Below are 22,842 nucleotides of genomic sequence, written 5' to 3' on the forward strand. Positions count from 1 at the left end.
AGATAAAAATTTTGGAAGAGAGACTTAAGTTGCAAGATCTAAGCCATCCATGACGTCCAATATATTTGCTTTTGAACGCTTCAAACATTTCCTTGTCGTCAAGCTCCTATCTGGAGTGTTCCCAGCACTCCTACTGAAAGTCCAAACTTTGTTCCTTCTGTTTTTGCCTAAAAGAAGCTCTTGACTTTTGCTAACTCCTGGAGTCAATCTCCTCCCTGTCATCTTATTTAATAATTTTCTGTCTTCTTCAGAAGTTTGATCTTGTGCGCTTTAGTTCCATCGCCGTTGAAGGAGTGAACCCGCTGCTGCATCTTTGAGTGAAAAAGCAAGCCTTTATATGTAGGAGATTGAAAAGGCTGAGGCTTGATTCCATGATCTCTTTGTTTTACTAAGCTGATCAATTGATGCAGTAATGCCACCAGTTCAGGGATGTACTCATCTGTTTTCTGTTTATCAGCATGATAAAGTGTTGAAGACGGGTGAGGATGACGTTTATGGCTGCGCTTCTTCCAAATTCATTGCTGTTGAAACAAAAACCAGGAAGACTCAGTATTATTATGTAACTAACAAAAAGAACTCCATTAACATGTCACAATGTGTTACGGAGAGATAAAGAGAAGCCTTCGACTTACCCTGTGTTGGCCCATTCTCCAACCCAGCCGAAACCCTGACATGCTCTGTTGCAGCAAAAAGAAAACAAAGAAACAAATATTACTTCGGAACTCTAGATTTATCTCTTACATAAATCAACAAGGGGGAAAATCAGATATAACATACTTGGTTGTGTTTGTTGCTACTGGAACAAGCCACTGAAGGGTCTTTTCCATCTCATCTTTGACCTGTGAAATCGGCGCGGCAGAAAAAGGAAAGCAACTAAGTAACGGTATTCGAAGAAAACAGAAAATGGATCACAGTTACACTATTATACAATAAAAAGAATGTACATCCTTGGTGTCGATGGCCTGTAATCGGGACCTTAAAGCTTTCTTAACAGTGGGTGGCAATCCATGGTATAATGTGTCCCTGATATTAGGAGGAAGCGAAGCCGGTCGAGCTGCCAATAACATATAAATTCAATTTAATCCAAGCTGGTGGAATTGGAAGGCCTAGACTGCTAGTGGTAAAAAAGGGAAATGGTCATGTCAAAGACTTACAATGTTGTCAATCTGATGAATTACATTAGCATAGTGTAGTGCAAGTCCACCAACACCTAGTTTCTCAGAATTTTCGGGAGTCTCCTTTCCGGAAGATGATGCTTCATGATTTGAAAATTATATTAATAAGACATGGTAAAACATCAAATAACACAATGAGACTTGAACCTAAATGATTACCTCCAAAGGCTTCAAAGATTACTTGATGCATGTACATAACGATATCAATCAGTTTCTCCATGATCTGCAAAGAAAAAGATTACAGTCAAGAAATAAAGGTTGTGTAATGATTATGTGGGATGCAAACTGTCGCAACGGTCTTTCGGTTGGGCCCGAAATTGGGCTTCGACTTAGATTAAACGAATTGGAGTCGCCATCGATCATTTATTTTAAAACAAATGGGTTGATCGGATACCTTATTTCTTACATGATCTGCGTCTTACCAAAGATATGTCGGATTAGGGAGTCGGTTACAGTCAAAGAAGGGTTAGCACCCTTGAACTGCCCATTCGGTACTACTTAATTTTCCAGTTGTCTTTAATTAAGAAAATTGAAAGTTAAATTTAAAGGTAAAATAGGATCCAAGTTATTTACCTCTGATCGATTGAAATACCTTTAAAAAATGTCAGAGTTGTAGTGAAGAATGAAATCGAGTTAAGATAGAAAGTGCACACATATGAAAATAATAAACAGAACAACGAAGAAAAATAATAATAAAATAAGTAGAAATAAAAATAAAACAAAATAAACAAAATGGTAATATAAATAAAAATAAAACAAAAATAAAAAACTAGGAAAAAAATTGGAATTAAATAAAAAAACAGAAAAAATAAAACAAAAATAATAAATAAAAAAAAAAATAATATATATATAATATAGTATTAAATAAAACAAGTGAAAAAATAATAATAATAAAATAATAATAAACAAATACTAAGAAGAAAAAAATAATAAAATAAAGTTAAAAAAACAACAAACCTAACCTATCAATTCATCAAATGAGAGAAATGCATTGCAAGAGAGAGAGATATGATATGAAGAAAAAATGGAGGGGACAAAGTAGGTAGATATAATAAATGTATGTAGATAATATATATATATAATAATAGTAATAATATATATATATATATATATAACAACAATAATATCAATAAAAAAATAAAAAATAAATATAATATAATATAATGGTAATAAATAAAAAATATAGAAAATAAATAGAAAATATATATATATATATATAATATTATAAAATATAGTACATAAATAAAAATAACCAAATAAATATAATTAAAAAATATATATTAATAATAGGTACATAAATAAAATATTAAAAATATATGCATATATGTATAACAAAATAAGTAATATAAAATAATAAAAGTAATAATACAAGGGTAATAAAAAGAAAGAGAAAGTAAAAATAAAATAATATAAGAATAATATAGAAAATAAATAAATAATATATATATATGTAATAATAAAATATAATATTTAAATAAATAAAAATAAGAAAAAAAATTAAAACACGTGGGGACTAGGTTGAAAGAATAATAAAGTTGGGTGTCAAATTTTGAAGAAAAATCATAAGGAAAATTCGATTTGGGGTTAAAATAGACCTTTAAAAATGAAGGGGGATCAAAAGAGTGATTTACCCATTTTCCTTAAAAACACGCAGATCCCATTGGGGATCCGCTTGGGTCATCGGGTCGGGCTCATGGGTCATATAAATGCTAAACAACTCTCATAACTCTCTCCTCCCCTTTACAAGATCAAAAACAAAACCTCATTATCTCTGAAACCCTTCTTTTGTGTTCTTCATTTTCGAAGAACACCACCGTATGAAGCCCAGAAACGTGGTGGCCTCACCTCGCCAGCTGCCTTTTATCGGCGCCGGCTGCCGGTCATTGGCAGCGAAATATAAAAATTTTATATTTTTGAAATCCTCTTTTCACTCACAACTCGGATACCAAACTAGTTATTTCAAAAGTTCCTCAAGGGAGAGTAGATCTGAGATCGAAGGTCTCAGTCTCTCCCCCTATTTCATTGGCGTTTGGGTTTGTTTAAACCGAAAGCAAAGAAATGCAGCAAAACGAGAATCGCACGAGGTAAGCAAAAATCCCTTTTATTTTTTTCGAAATAATTACAAAATGTGATTCAGTACGATTTGTATTTGCCTCATATGTCTCTCGATATTTCGTAATATTCTCTCTGTATATTCCCCTGCATCTCGAATGTCCCAATAACAATGGTGATTACATGGTTTTATAGCCTTGAAAAAGGCTATTTTTAGTTTAAACAAATCCTAATGGAACCTAACTACATCCTTTGTTTGTTGGTGATGAGCGTCGGATGGTTCAGAGGTGGAGGTGTGTTGCCGTGAAACGCGGATGCGGGCTGTTGACTCCATGCAGCACTGGGATGCGGCTGAAGCAACTAGGGTTTCCAAACAGACCCTAACTTACAACGAGTTAAGGGGCTGGTTCGGGTTCGATTCGCGGGTCCTGAACTCGGGTCGCGGGTTTGTTGCTACTGGGTCGCATGTTTCTGGGCCACCCACTATTTGGGTTATGTGTAATGGGCCTGAAAGTGTAATAAAATAATAAATAAATATACATATATATATACGTTAAATAAACATGAATATATATATATATATATATAATATGATATGAGAATGAGACGAAAATATGTGTCAACAGCTGCCCCTCTTTGTCCTTTTTCGTAGAACAAAAATAGGAAAAAGACAAAAGGACACAAATTTCATTCGGTGGAGTTGAAAATTGATTCTGATATTTCAATTAAGAATAACTCCCTGTCGATTTGAGTTGTGGATGGCTCTTTCATTGAGAAGTCGGGTCCATCTTGAAATGATATGAAATTGAAGCATCAATTCATAATTTGAATCGGGTTGTGGCTTCTCGTTGCCAAATTATAGTCAACTTCAGTCTTCTTCTAAGTTTAAAAACCTTGGTTTGAAAATTCGAATGAAAAATAGTTTCTTGATGTGACATTGAGCGGAATGGAATCGAACTCGACAGCTTCTGTTGACAGCTAGCTTTTCTCGACATAAGCTATGCTGTTTGAAAATGGTTTCTTGTCACTAAGGCACGACTGACTTGAAAACCTCGACTGCAACCGGAAAGTAATGTGATTGATGTGTCATCGAGCTGAATGGAATCAAACTCGATAATTTTGTTGGCATATAGCCCTTCTTGCCTTGAGCTATGCTGTAAATTTGATTTGCCTTTGAGCTGAGTGTAATCGAAATAAATGGTCTTTGATGACAAATAACCCTTCTCGCCTTGAGTTATGCTGTAAATGATGTGCCTTGTAGCTGAGTGTAATTGAACTCGAAGGTCTTTGGCAGATAACCCTTCTAGCCTTGAGTTTGCTGCAAATGACGTGCCTCTGAGCTTAGTGTAATCGAACTTGAAGGTCTTTGGCAGATATCCCTTCTTGCCTTGAGCTATGCTACAAATGATGTGCCTTTGAGCTGAGTGTAATCGAACTCGAAGGTCTTTGGCAGATAACCCTTCTAGCCTTGAGTTATGTTGCATATAATGTTCCTCTGAGCTGAGTGTAATCGAACTCGAAAGTCTTTGGCAGATAACCCTTCTTGCCTTGAGCTATGCTGCAAATGATGTGCCTTTGAGCTAAGTGTAATCGAAATCGAAAGTCTTTGGCAGATAACACTTATAGCCTTAAGTTATGCTACAAATGATGTGCCTCTGAGCTGAGTGTAATCGAACTCGAAGGTCTTTGGCAGATAGCCCTTCTTGCCTTGAGCTATGTTGCAAATAATGTGTCTTTGAGTTGAGTGTAATTGAACTCGAAGGTATTTGGCAGATAACCCATCTAACCTTGAGTTATGCTGCAAATGATGCGCCTTTGAGCTGAGCGTAGTCGAACTTGAAGGTCTTTTGTTGGCAAATAGCCCTTCTTGCCTTGAGCTATATTGAAAATGATGTGCCTTGAGCTATGCTACAAATGTTGTGCCTTTGAGCTGAGTGTAATCAAACTCGAAGGTCTTTTGTTGGCAGATAATCCTTCTAGCTTTGAGTTATGCTGCAAATGATGTGCCTTGGAGCTAAGCGTAGTCGAACTCGAAGGTCTTTTGTTGGTAAATAACCCTTCTTGCATTATGCTATGTTGCAAATGATGTGCCTTGGAGCTGAGCATAGTCAAACTCGAAGGTCTTTTGTTGGTAGATAACGCTTATAGCCTTGAGTTATATTTGCATATGATGTGCCTTGGAGCTGAGCGTAGTCGAACTCGAAGGTCTTTAGTTGGCAGATAGCCCTTCTTGCCTTGAGCTATGCTGCAAATGTTGTGCCTTTGAGCTGAGTGTAATTGAACTCGAAGGTCTTTTGTTGGTAGATAGCCCTTCTCGCCTTGAGCTATGCCGTAAATAGAAAAAAATGGCTTCCCTTCACAAGTCTAAGCCGATCATAATTCCTTAGGTGGTTCCTCTGAGCGGGTCTGAACCAAGTGATATGATTTTTGGATGACTCCCCTACACGGGAAAGCCCACTCGTCATTTGAGTTAAGTTGAAATCTGGCTTGAAAATGTTAACTGGAAACTAGCCACTCGTCATTTGAGTTAAGTTGAAATAGATTCGTTCTGGATTGGTTCTCGAACCTATCTGAAATTGATTCTGAAGTCTGTCAATCTTTCGATGCGTCAAGTCGGTAGCTTCTCACTACTGAGTTAAGCAACCACCGTCATTCTTTAAAGGTGCTTTTGAATCGAGTATCCTTCATCCCGAAGTTGAAACTTGACTCTAATGCTACAAAAAAAATGTATGTGAAAAAATAACAAATGTGATGCTCTTAAATATGCCTAAGATGCATGTAACATGAATTGGTCTTGGACGGAGTCTCGTTCTTTGTCTGTCGATATTTGGTCATTGGAATCGATCATGCCCTATTTTCTTCTCGGGTTGCAGCCTTTCACATTTGAGACTGTCCTGTTTGAAAATGTTTTTTCATTTCTCTTGTTTAGGAGGGAAAAAGGATATGAAAATGGAATAATCCTGTAAAACATTGCCCTTGAATTCAGGCTCGCAATCAAATCGAATCAAATTATAAACATGAATTCAAAGAATATCAAAAGAATCAATAACTCTTTCATGCTTTTAGAGTTATAGCTCTTTGATAAATGTTCAAATGGATGAGTTGGTTTTAGGCTGGCTTCCTATTTTTTAGGGTTCCAGCCATAAAAAATGTTATTTTTTTCTTGGTCATTGAACATGCCTTTTTCTTGGCTTGGCATTTTAATTGGATGCGGACAAAATGACGCAACTGGTATAATCAATTACTATACCTTCTATTTCGGTCCTCTAAAATCTTCCATTTCTTCAAGCTTCGTAGGCTCTTCTAACAAAGGTAGTGCAGAAATATCGGTCTAAAAATGAAATTCCTAAGTGCTCGTGTGAAATTGACTATAACAGGTGTTTTTAACTCCCTTAGTCCATCTTTACCGAAACTCCTTATTTAATTTGCCATTATATGGCTAGTTGGATCCATAAAGCCGGGGCGTTTAACCAATTGCTCTAGAGGGACAACTTAATATCATTGTATAGATATTATAATCACCTTTTTAGGCTAGCTGAATATTATCCATAAAGACGAGGTGTTTAACAAATTGCTCTAGAGGGACAACTCAAGATTTATTGTATATTATAATCACCTTTATCAAGCTAGCTGAATCTTATCCATAAAGTCGAGGCGTTTAACCAATTACTTTAGATGGATAACTCAAGCTTTATTGTATATATGTAATATTATAATATGGGTATACGGATCCAATTTCTTAAGTTTGTCAAGAAGAACCTGTTATAGTCTAGGTGTCGTTGAAAGTCAAGAAATCTCATATTTAGAGTTCAATTTCCAAGCAACTAACCTAAACTAGATTCACCTACTCGACTATTCCATATGTGAAGATTATTATCATCACTAAACGTCGTAAACAAAACGTATAGTAATGTTATATGCAAAAGGATGCCCCATGTTGTTCGTACCTATGCACATCTAAATACTAAGCCTTATAAAGGGAGAAGGCTATATTGGTTATTTTCAAGAGAAGGGTACAGTGTTTGAGCATATCTTCTGGGTGAGGTCAAAGTCCTTTGTTTTATTAGCTTTTAATCGTGTTACTTTATCAAAGATCTGTAACTCTAAACCATTTACAGAGTTTTTTTTAATTCAACTGATATTCAAAGAACTTCAAGTTGTAAATTTGATTCAATGCTCAACATAAATTCATTGAAAAAGTAAAATATGAGAGTTCAAAAGCAAGTTACAAAAAAAAGTATATGAAAAAGTTCAAAAACAAAATCAAACAGGATGCTGCAAAATGGAATAAGGCCTCATTAGGATGCCCCATTAGTTGGATTAGGGCCTTCATATGCACTTGTGCCCCCTTTCTTAATTGCTTTACTTGTCATGGCTTCTTTTGAAATACCCTCAGACACACGAATTTTTACTCCAGTAGTGTCCTTACTTTCATCGTAAAATTCCCGCTCCTTTCTGTTTGAATGAGTGTTATGTGATGAGGTGTGTCCAACTCTTGTTAGTTAATATAAATGTAAAGAAATGAAAATAACAAAATGCATAATGCATGCAATGTTCGAAGCATTGATCCAAAAATGTGTCTGTTATTATAAATAATCCTTATTGGGACAAAAGTGTTATTTCTTTAAGACACAAAAACCCTTAAAGGCACATTCTGAATAAGTCTTCTAGACCCCAAACGGTTTCTGACAGGTTGACTCATTTTCCTCCTTCTTCTGTCACTTGTTGAATACACTGTCGAACCGTTTCGGCTCCTTTGGCTAAACTGTGCAAGTGACGAGCTGCTTGCCCCAAAAAAGTCTCGAATGAGTACATCCCTCGCTTTCACTCTCTGCTGAGCATGTTCCTAACAAAAGTGTCATTGGAGCCCTCCATCGATAGGAACTATATGAAGCTTGCTTCTTGAATTTGTCAATAATAACCTCCAGTTTCAGCTACCGTTTTGCCATCTTGTTCTTGTTGTCTTTGAAAGGACTCTCCAAGTCAGTAACATTTTCTTGTCTTGCCCCTGCAACCTTTGTTGGCTCAAAAAGTTGACTTTTGGTGTGCTCGGTATAAATCCCGGTCCATTCTGAGTATTCTCTTACTATAACAGGACTTTTGATCTTTTCATCTCTTGTATTACAACCCCTTTTTCCATTAATTCAAATTATTTGTATGTAACAAACACATTTTTGGTGGATCAACACCTCTTTCGAATGATGCAAATGATGAAAATAAATGAAAGAGAACAAAAATGAAAAGAGTTAGTGAGGTAAATCAAAACAATAACGAAAACGAAAAGTCCTACCCCATATGATATCTACCCCACATGCTTATTATTCTTACCCGGACATGATCTCTATTCCACATGTAAATTTTGAACCATTCCTAACTGTATAAATTTCTAGTTCACATGCTTTGAATAGAAAAATAAAACAGGAAATAATTCAGGCATCCTAGGGTTTGAAATGAGATTTTGGGGTGGGCTCTAATTCCCTGTATTATTCCAGTTTAGGTTCTAAAAAGGTACCTAAGTTCCCCTTATGGGTGCCCCCTTGGGCTTGCCAGACCCTTAGTCCTAAGCCCATTACAAGCTTATGTGGACTAAGTTAAACTCGAGAGGATACATTCCCTTATGCCCATACGTAGAATAAATTCGCACGAAAGCATAAGGTATATGAATCCCGAAGGTTACTTGTTAGGCCTATACGGAGAATAAATTCACACGAGAGCGTCGCTTTCACCCCCACTTAAAAACGGGTTTGAAGCTCGGGTTTAGAGCCTTAGGTGGAAAAAACTTTAAGGGCTGAAATCACTGAAAAGAGACCGTCAGTACAACTATTTATTTGAAAAAACATAATCAAAAGTAAGTAATAAGGATCGAAAAATTACCTTAAAATTTAAACTTACTCTTTTCATTAAAAAGGCAACTGGAAATTACCTTAGCCTGACTCACTTACTTGTCCCCAGCAGAGTCGCCAAGCTATCGCAACCGTCTTTTGGTTGGGCCCAAAATTGGGCTCGACTTGGATTAACGAATTGGAGTTGCCACCGATCATTTATTTTAAAACAAATGGGTTGATATATACCTTAATTCTTACCTGATCTGCGTCTTACCAAAGATGTGTCGGATTCGGGACTCAGTTACAGTCAATGAAGGGTTAACACCCTTGAATTGTCCTTTCGGTACTACTTAATTTCCAGTTGTCTTTAATTAAGAAAATTGAAAGATAAATTTAAAGGTAAAATATATCCAAGTTACTTACCTCTGATCGATTGAAATACCCTTAAAAAATGTCAGAGTTGTAGTGAAGTATGGAATCGAGATTAAGACAGAAAGTGCACACATATGAAAATAATAAACAGAACAACGAAGAAAAATAATAATAAAATAAGTAGAAATAAAAATAAAAACAAAATAAACAAAATGGTAACATAAATAAAAATAAAACAAGAATAAAAAACTAGGAAAAATTGGAATTAAATAAAAATAGAAACAAAAATAAAACAAAATAATAATAAATAAATAAAAGAAAAATAATAAAAATAATAAAAAATAATATATACATATAATCTAGTTTTAAATAAAACAAGTGGAAAAAATAATAGTGAAAGAATAATAAACAAATACTAAGAAGAAGAAAAATAATAAAATAAAGTTAAAAAAACAACAAACCTAACCTATCAATTCATCGAAAGAGAGAAATGCATGTTCAGAGAGAGAGATATGATATGAAGAAAAAATGGAGGGGGACAAAGTAGGTAGATATAATAAATGTGTAGATAATATATATATATATATATATATATATATATATAATAGTAATAATATATATATATATAACAATAATATCAATAAAAATAAATATAATATAATGGTAATAAATAAAAATATATAGAAAATAAATAAATAAATATATATATATTATAAAATATAGTACTTAAATAAAAAATAACCAAATAAATATAATTAATATATATATATAATAATAGGTATATAAATAAAATATTAAAAAAATATACACACATATATATAAATATAACAAAATACACACGCATATATATATATATATATAACAAAATAAGTAATATAAAATAATAAAAGTAATAATAAAAGGTAATAAAAAGAAAGAGAAAGTAAAAATAAAATAATATAAGAATAATATAAAAATAAATAAATAAAATATATATATGTAATAATAAAATATAATATTTAAATAAATAAAAATAAGAAAAAAAATTAAAACACGTGGGGACTAGGTTGAAAGAATAATAAAGTTGGGTGTCAAATTTCGAAGAAAAATCACAAGGAAAATTGATTTGGGGATCAAAATAGACCTTTAAAAACGAAGGGGAACCGAAAGGTGATTTACACATTTCCTTAAAAGCACGCGGATCCCCTAAGGGATCCGCTTGGGTCATCGGGTCGGGCTCATGGGTCATATAAATGCTAAACACCACAAACAACTCTTATAACTCTCTCCTCCCCTCTACAAGATCAAAAACAAAACCCCATTCTCTCTGAAACCCTTCTTGGGTGTTCTTCATTTTCGAAGAACACCACCGCAGCAAGCCCAGAAACGCGATGGCGCCGCCTCGTCGGCCGCCAGTCATTGGCGGCGAAATATAAAAAGTTTATATTTTTGAAATCCTCATTTCACCCACAACTCGAATACCAAACTAATTTTTTCAAAAGTGCCTCGGGGGAGAGTAGATCTGAGATCGAAGGTCTCGGTCTCTTCCCCTATTTCATCGGCGTTTGGGTTTGCCGAAAACAAGGAAATGCAGCAAAACGAGAATCGCACAAGGTAATCAAAAATACCTTTTATTTTTTTCGAAATGATTACAAAAAGTGCTTCAATACGATTTGTATTTGCCTCATATATCTCTCGATATTTCGTAATATTCTCTCCGTATATTCCCCTGTATCTCGAATGTCCCAATAACAATGGTGATTACATGGTTTTATAGCCTTGAAAAATGCTATTTTTAGTTTAAACAAATCCTAATGGAACCTAACTACATCCTTTGTGTCAACACACATTTTCGTCCTACTAGGATTTAAACTCCTAAAAATAGGATAGAATTTTGCTAGGATTTAAACTCCTAAAAATAGGATAGAGTTCTACTATGATTTAAACTCCTAAAGATAGGATCCACAAGTACTATAAATAGCCATTGTAACTCACTATTGTAACACACGATTTACAGACAAAATACAGAGGAAAACACGAAAAATAAAAAGGTAAAGCTATTGTAAACGATTCGAAAAGGAAATAAAAGGGTATTTTCATCAATTAATCAGAGGTAAGTAATTCATTATCAAATTTACCTTTTAATTTAAAATTACAATTTTCTTAATTAAGACAACGGGAAATTACGTAGTACCCAAAGGGCGGTTCAAGGGTGCTAATCCTTCCTTGACCGTAACCGACTCCCGAGCCCGACATATTTCTGGTAAGACACAGATCAGGTAAGAAATAGGGTATCCGATCAACCCATTTATTTTTAAATAAATGATCGGTGGCGACTCCCAATCCACATTTTTCAAGTCGAAGCCCAATCCCGGGGCCCAACCGAAATACAGTTGCGACAGCTTGGCGACTCTGCTGGGGACACAGGTAAGTGAGTCAGGCTAAGGTAATTTCCAGTTGTCTTTTTAATGAAAAGGGTAAGTTTAAATTTTAAGGTAACATTTCGATCCTTATTACTTACTTTTGATTATATTTTCGAGTAAATAGTTGTACTGACCGTTTTTTAATGATTTCAGCCCTTAAAGATTTTTCATCCAAAGGCTCTATACCCGAGCTCCGAACCCGTTTTAAGTGGGGGTGAAAGCGACGCCTTCATGTGAATTTATTCATCGTATGGGCCTAGCAAGTAACCTTCGGGATTCATATACCTTATGCCTTCGTGTGAATTTATTCCCCGTATGGGCATAAGGGAATGTTTCCTCTCAAGTTTAACTTAGTCCACACAAGCCTGTAATGGGTTTAGGACTAAGGGTCTGGTAAGCCCAAGGGGGCACCGACAAGGAGTTAGGGCCCACCCCAAAACCTCATTTTAAACCCGGAGATGCCAAAATTATTTTCTGCTTTACTTTCTGTTCAAAACATGTGAACTAGAAATTTATGCGGTTAGGACTTGTTCAAAATCAACTTGCGGGATAGAGATCATGTCCGGGTAGGAATAATAAGCATGTGGGGTAGGACTTTTATTTTCATGATTGCTTTGATTATTATCTTTACCTTACTAACTCTTTTCATTTTTTTCCTCTCTTTTATTTTATTTCCATCATCTGCATCATTCAAAAGAGGTGTTGATCCACCAAAAAACGTGTTCATTAACCATAAATAATCTGCATTAATAGACAAAGGTGTTGTAATACAGGAGATTAAAAACCCCGAGGTACGACTATGGTCCGAGAAGACTCAGAAAGAAAAGGGAGACAGTCTTCAAGGAAGTTATGTGTCAGAGCTTGTTAGCTATGCCTCTATCAGCCTAAAACAGAACAATGTGCAAGAACTTCGAGACATCTAGGACAGTTGGAAGAATGATCGAAAATAGAAGTTCAGTCAGCGGTATGGTGACATTGCACTTTTGCTTCATGTTAAGACCGGTGAGCCCTTAATCAGAGCCTTGGTTCAATTCTGGAACCCGGGATACAGTTGCTTCACTTTTAACCAATAGGACATGGTACCTACCATCGATGAGTATACTACACTATTGCACTATGAAAGCATTAAACTGGAGCGAGTCTATATCAAACACATCAAGAGTCAGCCTTTCAAGAACAGACTGGCTAAGATTGTAGGAGTTAATAAAAACTGGGTGACTGACCGACTCCGAAACAAAGATAACGGGCAAGGAATTCAGTGGATCCACATAAGGAAACTAATGAATGACCACCCTGATGAATGGAAGACTATAGACCTTTTTTGCACTAGGTCTGTATGGCTTGATCATCTTTCCGAAGATTTTGGGATGCATTGACGCAGCCGTGGTGGAACTGTTTGAGCAACTTCCGAAACGAGTCAACCCAGCACCAACCATCTTAGCCGAGACCTTTCGGTCTCTCAACCATTACCGAAGAGCTGGCGGAGGTTGATTCATTGGATGTGTTCAGCTCCTTCAAGTCTGGATTCACAACCACTTCTGGAAGACTAATTGGGTTGCCTACCGCCGATTTAGCACTACGTATTCACCTTTGAGAGAGTTCATCACCATAAAATGGCATGAAGGAACTTCAAAAGAGAAGTGGATGAAAGTCTTCATTCATCTATCAAGACCGAGATATTACTTGGAGAGCCCCCTGGTTGTTCCTCAGTGACGTTCTTTTCCAATGTGGGGACTCTGACACTATGACCTTACCTGAACTTTGGGATGCAGTTGGGTATGCTCCATTGTTAGCACTTAGACATTATGGGGCACGTCAATTTGTCCTAGCAACATGCAGACTAGCTAAATCAGAGTTTGAGTATCACGGTGACAACTATAAGAAGATGACCAAGGAAGCAGTCGATTCATGGAAGAAAGTATTCCGGATGGATGTTGTAGCTGCCAGAAACATGCTTACTCCGGACTATGTGGAGTGGCGAAGATTGAGAAAAAAATGACAATATCCCGGTGCCAGACTGTGAGGACACCTGAACCCTGGAAGAACATCTCAGGCTCGTCTTTTCTGAACTTGAGATAGCCAAGATAGAGTTTGAAGCTGTGAATAACGAGCTGAAGCAGAGGGTAAAGGAACTTGAAGCTGAGCGCTATCAATGGAAGCTAGATGTCGACTCTCAGAAAGATCGAGCAGATAAACTTGAAAAAGAACAGAAAAAAGTTTGTTTTGAGCTCGAAGACTTGAGAAATGGGTATCAAGATAAAGTCAAGGATAACTCCAAGTTGAAAGTGGCTTCTGAATACTGGAAAGATGAAGCTCATTGCCTGAAAAGAAAGTTCGAAGGGCCTGATGAGAGAGCTCGGAAGGAACAGATGAAGACTACCCAGAGGCGCTTAGCATACAATCATCATCAAAACCAATGCTTGAGAATCCAGATGGCTAATATGGAGAAATAACATGAGAGAGATGACAAAACAATAGCTGAGTTAGAAGCTATTGTAGATGGGTTCAAGAAGAAAGTGAGCGAGCTTCAGATAGTGCTCTTCGACGGAGGTTTACAGTGGTGTTTTCGTTGGGAGCAAGCACAACAAATGGTAAAGGCCAGAGACGCAGTCATCCGAGACTTCCTGGATCAAGTACAGAAGGCAGCTCGTCATCTACACGGCCTGGCAAGGGAAGCTGGAATGGTCCGAAGAGGCATACAACCAGTGACATATGAAATAGAAGACTTGTCAATCTATTAGAAGTTGTTCGGGGTCTAGAGGATTTAGTCCGAATGTACCTTTGATCGTTTTTATGTCTCTTACAAGATAAAACATTTTTGTCTAAGTAAAGATTATTATAATAATGAACACTTTTCTGGATCAATGCCTCGAACATTTCATGCATTTTGCATTTTTGCCTTTTTGCATCTTCATCTACATTTTCAAGCATTTTCACAAACATGAAATTAAGACATGAAGGACTCAATGAAGTGGATTTAACCACATGGAAGCAAGATTGTAACATTAAATAGCCTGATCAGCTGATGGTAAGACAAAGCCGGCCAGGATGATCTAAGAAAAAAATCCCATATCCTAAGGACTACGATGTTGAAGCTGTTAGGTGTTACCACATAAGAAGCCCCAAACATTCCTCTGAGAACTATAAGACGCTGAAGCGCAAGATCCAAAACCTGATGAATTCAGGGGCATAAACGGCCGAAGAATGGGGCATGGCATAAACCATTTGCACTTAGAGGATTGTTTTGTTTAAACACGTCTCAAATCTTTCATCGTTTGCTTAATCTTTTAAAGGATTGAATTTATGCTACTTTCTAAGGTGGAGCAATTGAACAAATTCTAATCTTTAGTTCTTCGAATATTAAATGAATTAAGGATTCTTTTAATTCTTCAAGAATTATAGATTTTTGACATATGGCAAGGTTAGACTTTTCTTATCCTGTCTCAAATCCTAAAATAAAATACCTTGATTCTTTACCCAAAATAACTCATGGTCATTACCAAAAAGACCAAATTTTGATATTACCTCCCTTTGAAATTCTTGAACATTACCTTTATCTTTTTGATACACCCACACCTTTCTTTGAGTCAATAAGATCACACCACTGTCTTTTTTAGACTCAAAAATAACCTTTCTTACCATTAAAACCCAAGGCATTCAGTTGTTCATTTTAACATGAGCATTCTTCTAAAGAACCAACTTGGGGTATCTCACGGGGAGCATGAACATTGAGATATCTGGAAAAAAAAAAAAGAAAAATTCATTCAAAATAATTCTATCATGCATTAATTACATTGTTTTCATGTGAAAAGAATTAATCTTGAAAATCTATCCCCCTGGGGATACCTCTTCTGTGAAGATTTACATGTATGAAATGATGAACGGCTTTCTTTCTTTATCCCTTCACAACAGGAGAAAAACATATATCCCTTGTGTCCCCTTTTGAGCCTGTAGTATTTTTCTTCTGATTCAACCCTAACCAAGGATCACCCTCCACACTGGGGGGCAAGGTGGAAGAAATATGCTCACATGAGCGAAGACATTGATTCAGATGAGATACCAAAAGGTGGACCAAATGGAAAGTGCGAAGATCCAATCAAGAACAAAAAGAAAAGAAGCAAAAAAGTAAAAAAAACAAAGAAAAAAGAGAAAAGAGAAAAAGCAAAAAGAAAAAGAAAAAGGGACAAAAAGCACATGGAAAGATTCCCTAAAGATAAATGTCACATCAAGCTTCAAACTATAAGATTGATCAAGCACAAACATTCCTGAATCACTGAATCACTTCACTCAAAGATCATAGAGCATCAAGAGAGAGACATTTTGAGCAAGACATGATTGAAGGCATCAGAATGAATTGATCCTTGGTTCAACACCCTGAAACACTTGTTTGGGCCTATTTATCATTTTTTTTATAACCATGAACTCTGACCTACATTACGTGCCTTAAAAGTCCCTTCTAATCATACATGGATTTCTAAACATAAGAGATTATCTTCAGATTTCATCCCGCCCATCAAGATTAATCTTTGTTTGCAAAAAACAATTTAATTAATGCATGATAGAGAAAAATAACAAAGGGGGTTCAAGACGTAAATCCTGAATAACGTCTTGAAACCAAAGGAGGGTTCGAGTTAAAAACCTGAAAAGGTGGCTCGAATATAAAAATTGTGCAACTGAGGCGATCACACAAATTCCTTGATACGGCATCACACAACCCGAGTGTGACCACGAAGATTGGGAGTCAGAGAACACCAGTAGAGGAGCATGCAAGCTACCCCATCAAACCGTTGAGCATCAAATGCCAAACCTATGAACATCAAATGCCAAACATTTGAACATCAAATGCCAAACCCTTAACCAAACATAATAACCTGAGATTTTTTTTATCCTTTCCTTACTTAACCACTTCCCAAAAATAGCTTTGATCTTGGCACTTGTCAAATAGCTATAATTCATTGAAGGATTAACAATATAGTTAATTCTTTGATATCCGATGAACTCTAGTTTATGATTCGTCTCAATTGTAAAATCGTGAAAGTGACAATATTTTCAAAACTTTGGATCAAACATTTTTCAAAACTCTTTTAATTGATATTTTCATAACTTTGAAAATAAAAGAGAAAGAAAAACATTTTTTTCAAACAAGACAGTCTATCTAGAGTGGATCTTGGTAAATGACATGTGACTTTTAGACACAAAACTCATGCTCAGAATCAATACTGAAGCAAGAAATGAGGAACATTTGGGGCATCTTTGAAGATTCAACATCAAATATTGGGGCATTTTTGGATTCAACATCCTAATGCAAATTATCAGACCTTTTTCAGGAGATAAAATATAACCAATTCTTGTTACATGTATCTTATGCATACATTTTAGAGCATCATATTATCATTTTCCACATACATAATTTTTTGCAGCTTTTAGAGTCAAGTTTCGACTTCAAGACGAAGGATACTCGATTCAAAAGCACCTTTAAAGATTCATGTTGGTTGCTTAACTCAGCAGCAAGAAGCTACACTTCGACCAACTCGACAGATTGAAAGTTTCTCTCGAACTAACAATTTGCTCGAGAGTAGATTTCAACTTCACAACGAAAGATATCTAGCTCAAAGCCAAACATCCACGATTTCAAATCCACGACGGAGGATATCGTGCCACTCAAGACAACACAAGTTCAACTTCACGACGAAGGGACCGCTGGTTGTCAATAAACAACTTCCCAATTTCAGAGCCAATTTCAACTTCACAGCGAAGGATATTGGACTCCAGACAACGCAAGTTCAACTTCACAACGAAGGACCACTGGTTGTCAACAAACAACTTCTCAATTTCAGAGCCAATATCAACTTCACAACAAAGGATATTGGACTCCAGACAACGTAAGTTCAACTTCACGACGAAGGGACCGCTGGTTGTCAACAAACAACTTCTCAATTTTAGAGCCAATTTCAACTTCACAATGAAGGATATTGGACTCCAGACAACGCAAGTTCAACTTCACGACGAAGGGACCGCTGGTTGTCAACAAACAATTTTCCAATTTCAGAGCCAATTTCAACTTCACAGCGAAGAATATTGGACTCAAGACAACGCAAGTTCAACTTCACGACGAAGGGACCGCTGGTTGTCAATAAACAACTTCCCAATTTCAAAGCCAATTTCAACTTCACAGCGAAGGATATTGGACTCCAGACAACGCAAGTTCAACTTCACGACGAAGGGACCGCTGGTTGTCAACAAACAACTTCTCAATTTTAGAGCCAATTTCAACTTCACAACAAAGGATATTGGACTCCAGACAACGCAAGTTCAACTTCACGACGAAGGGACCGCTGGTTGTCAATAAACAATTTCCCAATTTCAGAGCCAATTTCAACTTCACAGCGTAGGATATTGGACTCAAGACAACGCAAGTTCAACTTCATGACGAAGGGACTGCTGGTTGTCAATAAACAACTTCCGGTTCCAGAGCCAATTTCAACTTCACGACGGAGGATATTGGACTCAGAACAATGCTACTTACTTGGATTTCAACTTCACGACGAAGGATATCTAATTTAGGCTCAACTTCACGACGTAGGGGCCACCCGCGGTTTCAACTTCACGACGAAGGGAATCGTGCACAAAAGCATCATCCATCTTTATATTGGATTTCAACTTCACAACGAAGGATATCCAACTCAAAGAAGGAGTATCTGTCAACAAAGACCTTCGAGTTCGACTACGCTCAGCTCCAAGGCACTTCATTTACAGCATAACCCAAGGCTAGAAGGGTTATCTGCCATCAAAATTGTCGAGTTCGATTCCATTCAGCTCGATGACATATCAATCGCACTACTTTCCGGTTACAGTCGAGGTTTTCAAGTTGAAAAGAGGACCTGGGTTAACCGTGCTTTAGTGACAAGCAACCATTTTCAAGTAAAAGCTATCTGTCAATGAAGATTTCTGAGTTCGATTCCGATCCAAGGTCTTTAAATCGAGAAGAAGACTGAACTCGGCTATTTCAAATTCTGAACTACGGCTTCAATTTCATATCATTTCAAGATGAACTCGGCTTCACGACGGAGGAGTCATCCGTAACTCAATTCGACAGGGAGTTATTGAAACATCAGAGTCAATTTTCAACTCCACCGAATGAAAAGTGTGTCTTTTAATCTTTGCCCTATCCCCGTTACACGACTATGGGCAAAGAGGGGCAGCTGTCAACACACATTTTCGTCCTACTAGGATTCAAACTCCTAAAAATAGGATAGAATTTTGCTAGGATTTAAACTCCTAAAAATAGGATAGAGTTTACTATGATTTAAACTCCTAAAGATAGGATCCACAAGCACTATAAATAGCCATTGTAACTCACTATTGTAACACACGATTTACAGACAAAATACAGAGGAAAACACGGAAAATACAAAGGCAAAGCTATTGTAAATGATTCAAAAAGGAAATAAAAGGTATTTTCGTCAATTAATCAGAGGTAAGTAATTCATTATCAAATTTTATCTTTTAATTTAAAATTACAATTTTCTTAATTAAGACAATGGGAAATTACGTAGTACCGAAAGGGCGGTTCAAGGGTGCTAATCCTTCCTTGACCGTAACCGACTCCCGAGCCTGACATATTTCTGGTAAGACGCAGATCAGGTAAGAAATAGGGTATCCGATCAACCCATTTATTTTTAAATAAATGATCGGTGGCGACTCTCAATCCACATTTTTCAAGTCGAAGCCCAATCCCGGGGCCCAACCGAAATACAGTTGCGACACTTTGTTTGTTGGTGATGACCGTCGGACGGTTCAGAGGTGGAGGCGTGTTGCCATGAAACGTGGATGCGTGCTGTTGACTCCATGCGATGCTGGGATGAGGCTGAAGCAACTAGGGTTTCCAAACAGACCCTAACTTGCAATGGGTTGAGGGGTTGGTTCGGGTTCGGTTCGCGGGTCCTGAACCGGGTCGCAGGTTTGTTGCGTTGGGTCCCATGTTTTCTGGGCCACCCACTGTTTGGGTTGCGTGTAATGGGCCTGCAAGTGTAATAAAATAATAAATAAATATACATGTATATATATACGTTAAATAAACATGAATATATATATTATAAATATGTGGTATGAGAATGAGAGGAAATTATGTTCAACACAAACATTTCTTGCTTATAGAGAAGCCAAAACCGAATAATGTTTTATCATTTTGTCCATGACCAAATTAGACTCCATATTCAGCACATAGAAAAATGCAGCGGAGAAGATTCATGGACAACTATAAAAGCAGCTTGTAGTTATGTACCTCTTCCAAAGTTCTTGACCAAAGGGATTTCTTTTTCAAACACCTTACGAGCTTTCGTTGTTGCTTTAGCTCACTTTGTAAAATCATGAGATTCTCTCCTGTAATCCAAGAACTCTTAATAAGATGATATCAACCAGAAGAAGTTTCATCAAGATAAATTGAATGAGTGAAAGAATCATCCATGCCTAACCTTTTAGGGAGATTTAAGGACTCCACTTCTTCCTGTTTTCTCCTATATTCTTGCTCAAATTTGTCCAGAGCATTCAATTCATGGTACAGTTCCTACAAGTATAAACATCAGTTAGATTCTTGAAGTACACTACATGGATTAAAAAGCTTTCAAGAACCAAGACCCTAAACTAAATATACAGTGATAAACCATTCACAAAGATGGAAAACTCTGATGTTAGAGCTCGAATCACACAACATAAAATTGGACGATAAAACTTACCGAGGTGTGCGGAGCAAGAGACGCTAGTTCTTTCATTGTCGTTTCTGCGTCAGCTCTAACTTGTTTATGGAGTGAATTGTGTATATCTAGTCTGACAGATCGGTGACAGTAGCAAGAGATGCATAACTCCATCAGTAAACATTAGCGAAGTAAGCTGAAAGCAGATGCTTAACAAAATAAAATCTACCCTACTTTGAAAAGTATCGGTCAAGGTTATGCCACTGTGGATCTTTACAAAGATCTCCAAATCTAATTACTTCGCGCGAAAAAATATCCAATTCATCCCTATATATGTCGAAGGTTTGAACGCTATAATAGGATATTGAAGTGCAAAATTTAGGAAATCATTGTCTGCGTAGAGAACAATCAAAAGCACTTAAGCTACCTCTTGTCAGCTGCAACAATACTTAGCAACTCCTTCATGTTTGTAGAAACTAGCTTTTGTACTCCTGCTGAATGCAAGACATCCTTTTTAAGGAATTGTATGTTCTGCTCTGAAAGTGACCGCAGCAAATTTGCTCCTTTAGCCATCGTATTAGCCACTTCGAATGCCAATATAGATATTGTATTTCCTCTAGAAGCCAGGCCAGTGACAAAGCCACTTCCGTGATTCAAATTCGTCATGCTACTTCCAAGTGTATCTAGAACGTCAACTGCCCTCTCTAGGCCTATAATCCCAGCCCTTCCTACAAATGAACTCCGGTTAGAAACCTCCAAAAACAAACAAAAATATTCGAACAATAGTCATGAGATTGCATTATTCGATGAGTGCAGACAGTGATCGGAAATAGATGCATAAACAAGTTGTTCCTTAATCCTCAAGCTGCATTAAAGCAAGACTCGTATTTATAAACTGAACATTCTAATTAATGCCATTTATTCTTTGCAAAAAACAGGCATCTACAAGCTGTCCCTTACTCCAGTGAGTGCTTTTCGATTCGGAGTTTAATTATTAAACACTTTTATTATCTTTCAAGGTACATGCATTTATCTTCCCGATTCAAATTAATCGTATCCAAAAGGATTTCTTATAAAACTGTCAATAAAATTGGATGGTCATATTTTTATCAAAAAAAATGGAAATGAAAGTGATGGTTTTAAATGGAAAAATCCTAGTTTGCTGCTGACAGGTCCCAAAAATAAATAGAAAAGTTGGGCAAATTTATGAGGAAGAGGAAGAAGCAGCTTCGGTTGTTGGGATGATGGGCTCTTACATCTTTTAAGCCTGCGTGTTTTCCTGTAAAACAAATCAAACATATTCTGACTAGACAGGGCAAGTAGGATAAAAATTTAACCAAATAATGTATGGGAATATTCAATTTAAAAAAAAATTAAAGTGTGATCCACTAGACGATTCTTTTTGAATAAAAATTGGAAAGTGCATTCATTGTTAATCTCGTTTTCCGAGTTTAAAAAAAGTAATGTCAAAATTAATTCTTAAAGTCAAATATTATTTTTGTTTATATAAATATATTTTTAATATATTTTGGTCTTCGATGTTAGTTTCAATATATATAGATAATGTGATATTTTATATATACTTAATTATTGACGTGACATATATTATAAGAGTATTTTGGTTAAAAAATAAAACATTAGATGTTAAAGTACGAAAATATATAAATCAAAATACTTATTTAGACAAATATAGAGCACTAAATTTTAATTTATGTATTAATTAGCTTTTTAAAGCTAGCTCCATCTGTTGATTGCTTTTACAAGAAATCAATTTTATTGGATTCGATACAGCTTGTATCTATGGGTCACAAATCAATTTCAGTTTCTATATGTGAATCTTGTTTTTGTGACATGGAACTATAAGTAGATGAAATGGGTTCTAGAATCCTTTTAGCATCATTTTTTTCACTACCACTCTTCTCTCCAGCTTAGTTCTATTAGGTTTTTCTTTGTAATATTTGGTTCTCTTTTTTTTTGTATCATCACCCTTGTGTAAATACTTGTGTAAAATCGTTTTCATACCCTTATTCCCCCTGTAACTGGTATCAGTCCCCCGGAGTTTTCGATCTTTGAAATAATAATATACAAGTTTATTGTTAGTTCTATCTTTATCTTGCACTCTGTTCATTTCAATATTTTATCTTAAAACTCATATATCTATTATTCTGCTTTACTTTTGCCTCAATTCAGTGGAGTGACGTTTAGGCCTTGTTGTTGTAAAGCTTGTGATTTTCACAGATAACGGAAGGTTTTAGGTACCAAAGATAAAATTATGAAAAAAATAGACTATTTGTTTAAAGATAAAGAATTAATGGAACATTGG

The 22,842-nt window shown here is 36.1% G+C and overlaps 1 protein-coding gene across 1 annotated transcript in view; it reads right to left on the reverse strand.

The window, feature by feature from the left end:
• Nucleotides 1–256: 256 nt before the first annotated feature.
• Nucleotides 257–22,842, reverse strand: part of LOC120215499 (protein PSK SIMULATOR 2-like) — a 39,653-nt gene continuing 17,067 nt past the window's right edge. Inside the window, exons 2-12 of the mRNA XM_039213170.1 lie at nt 20,947–21,272; nt 20,754–20,846; nt 20,562–20,652; nt 20,296–20,392; nt 20,111–20,205; nt 1,323–1,398; nt 1,151–1,255; nt 938–1,054; nt 778–850; nt 633–677; nt 257–521 (exon numbers count right to left, since the gene is read on the reverse strand). Coding sequence (XP_039069101.1) covers nt 398–521; nt 633–677; nt 778–850; nt 938–1,054; nt 1,151–1,255; nt 1,323–1,398; nt 20,111–20,205; nt 20,296–20,392; nt 20,562–20,652; nt 20,754–20,846; nt 20,947–21,272 — 1,242 coding nt within the window. The 3' untranslated portion in view covers nt 257–397. The remainder of the gene's footprint in view (nt 522–632; nt 678–777; nt 851–937; nt 1,055–1,150; nt 1,256–1,322; nt 1,399–20,110; nt 20,206–20,295; nt 20,393–20,561; nt 20,653–20,753; nt 20,847–20,946; nt 21,273–22,842) is intronic.

The sequence above is a fragment of the Hibiscus syriacus genome, unplaced genomic scaffold, assembly GCF_006381635.1.
Source record: "Hibiscus syriacus cultivar Baekdansim isolate YM2019G1 unplaced genomic scaffold, ASM638163v2 tig00110122_pilon, whole genome shotgun sequence".
Lineage (NCBI taxonomy): Eukaryota > Viridiplantae > Streptophyta > Magnoliopsida > Malvales > Malvaceae > Hibiscus > Hibiscus syriacus.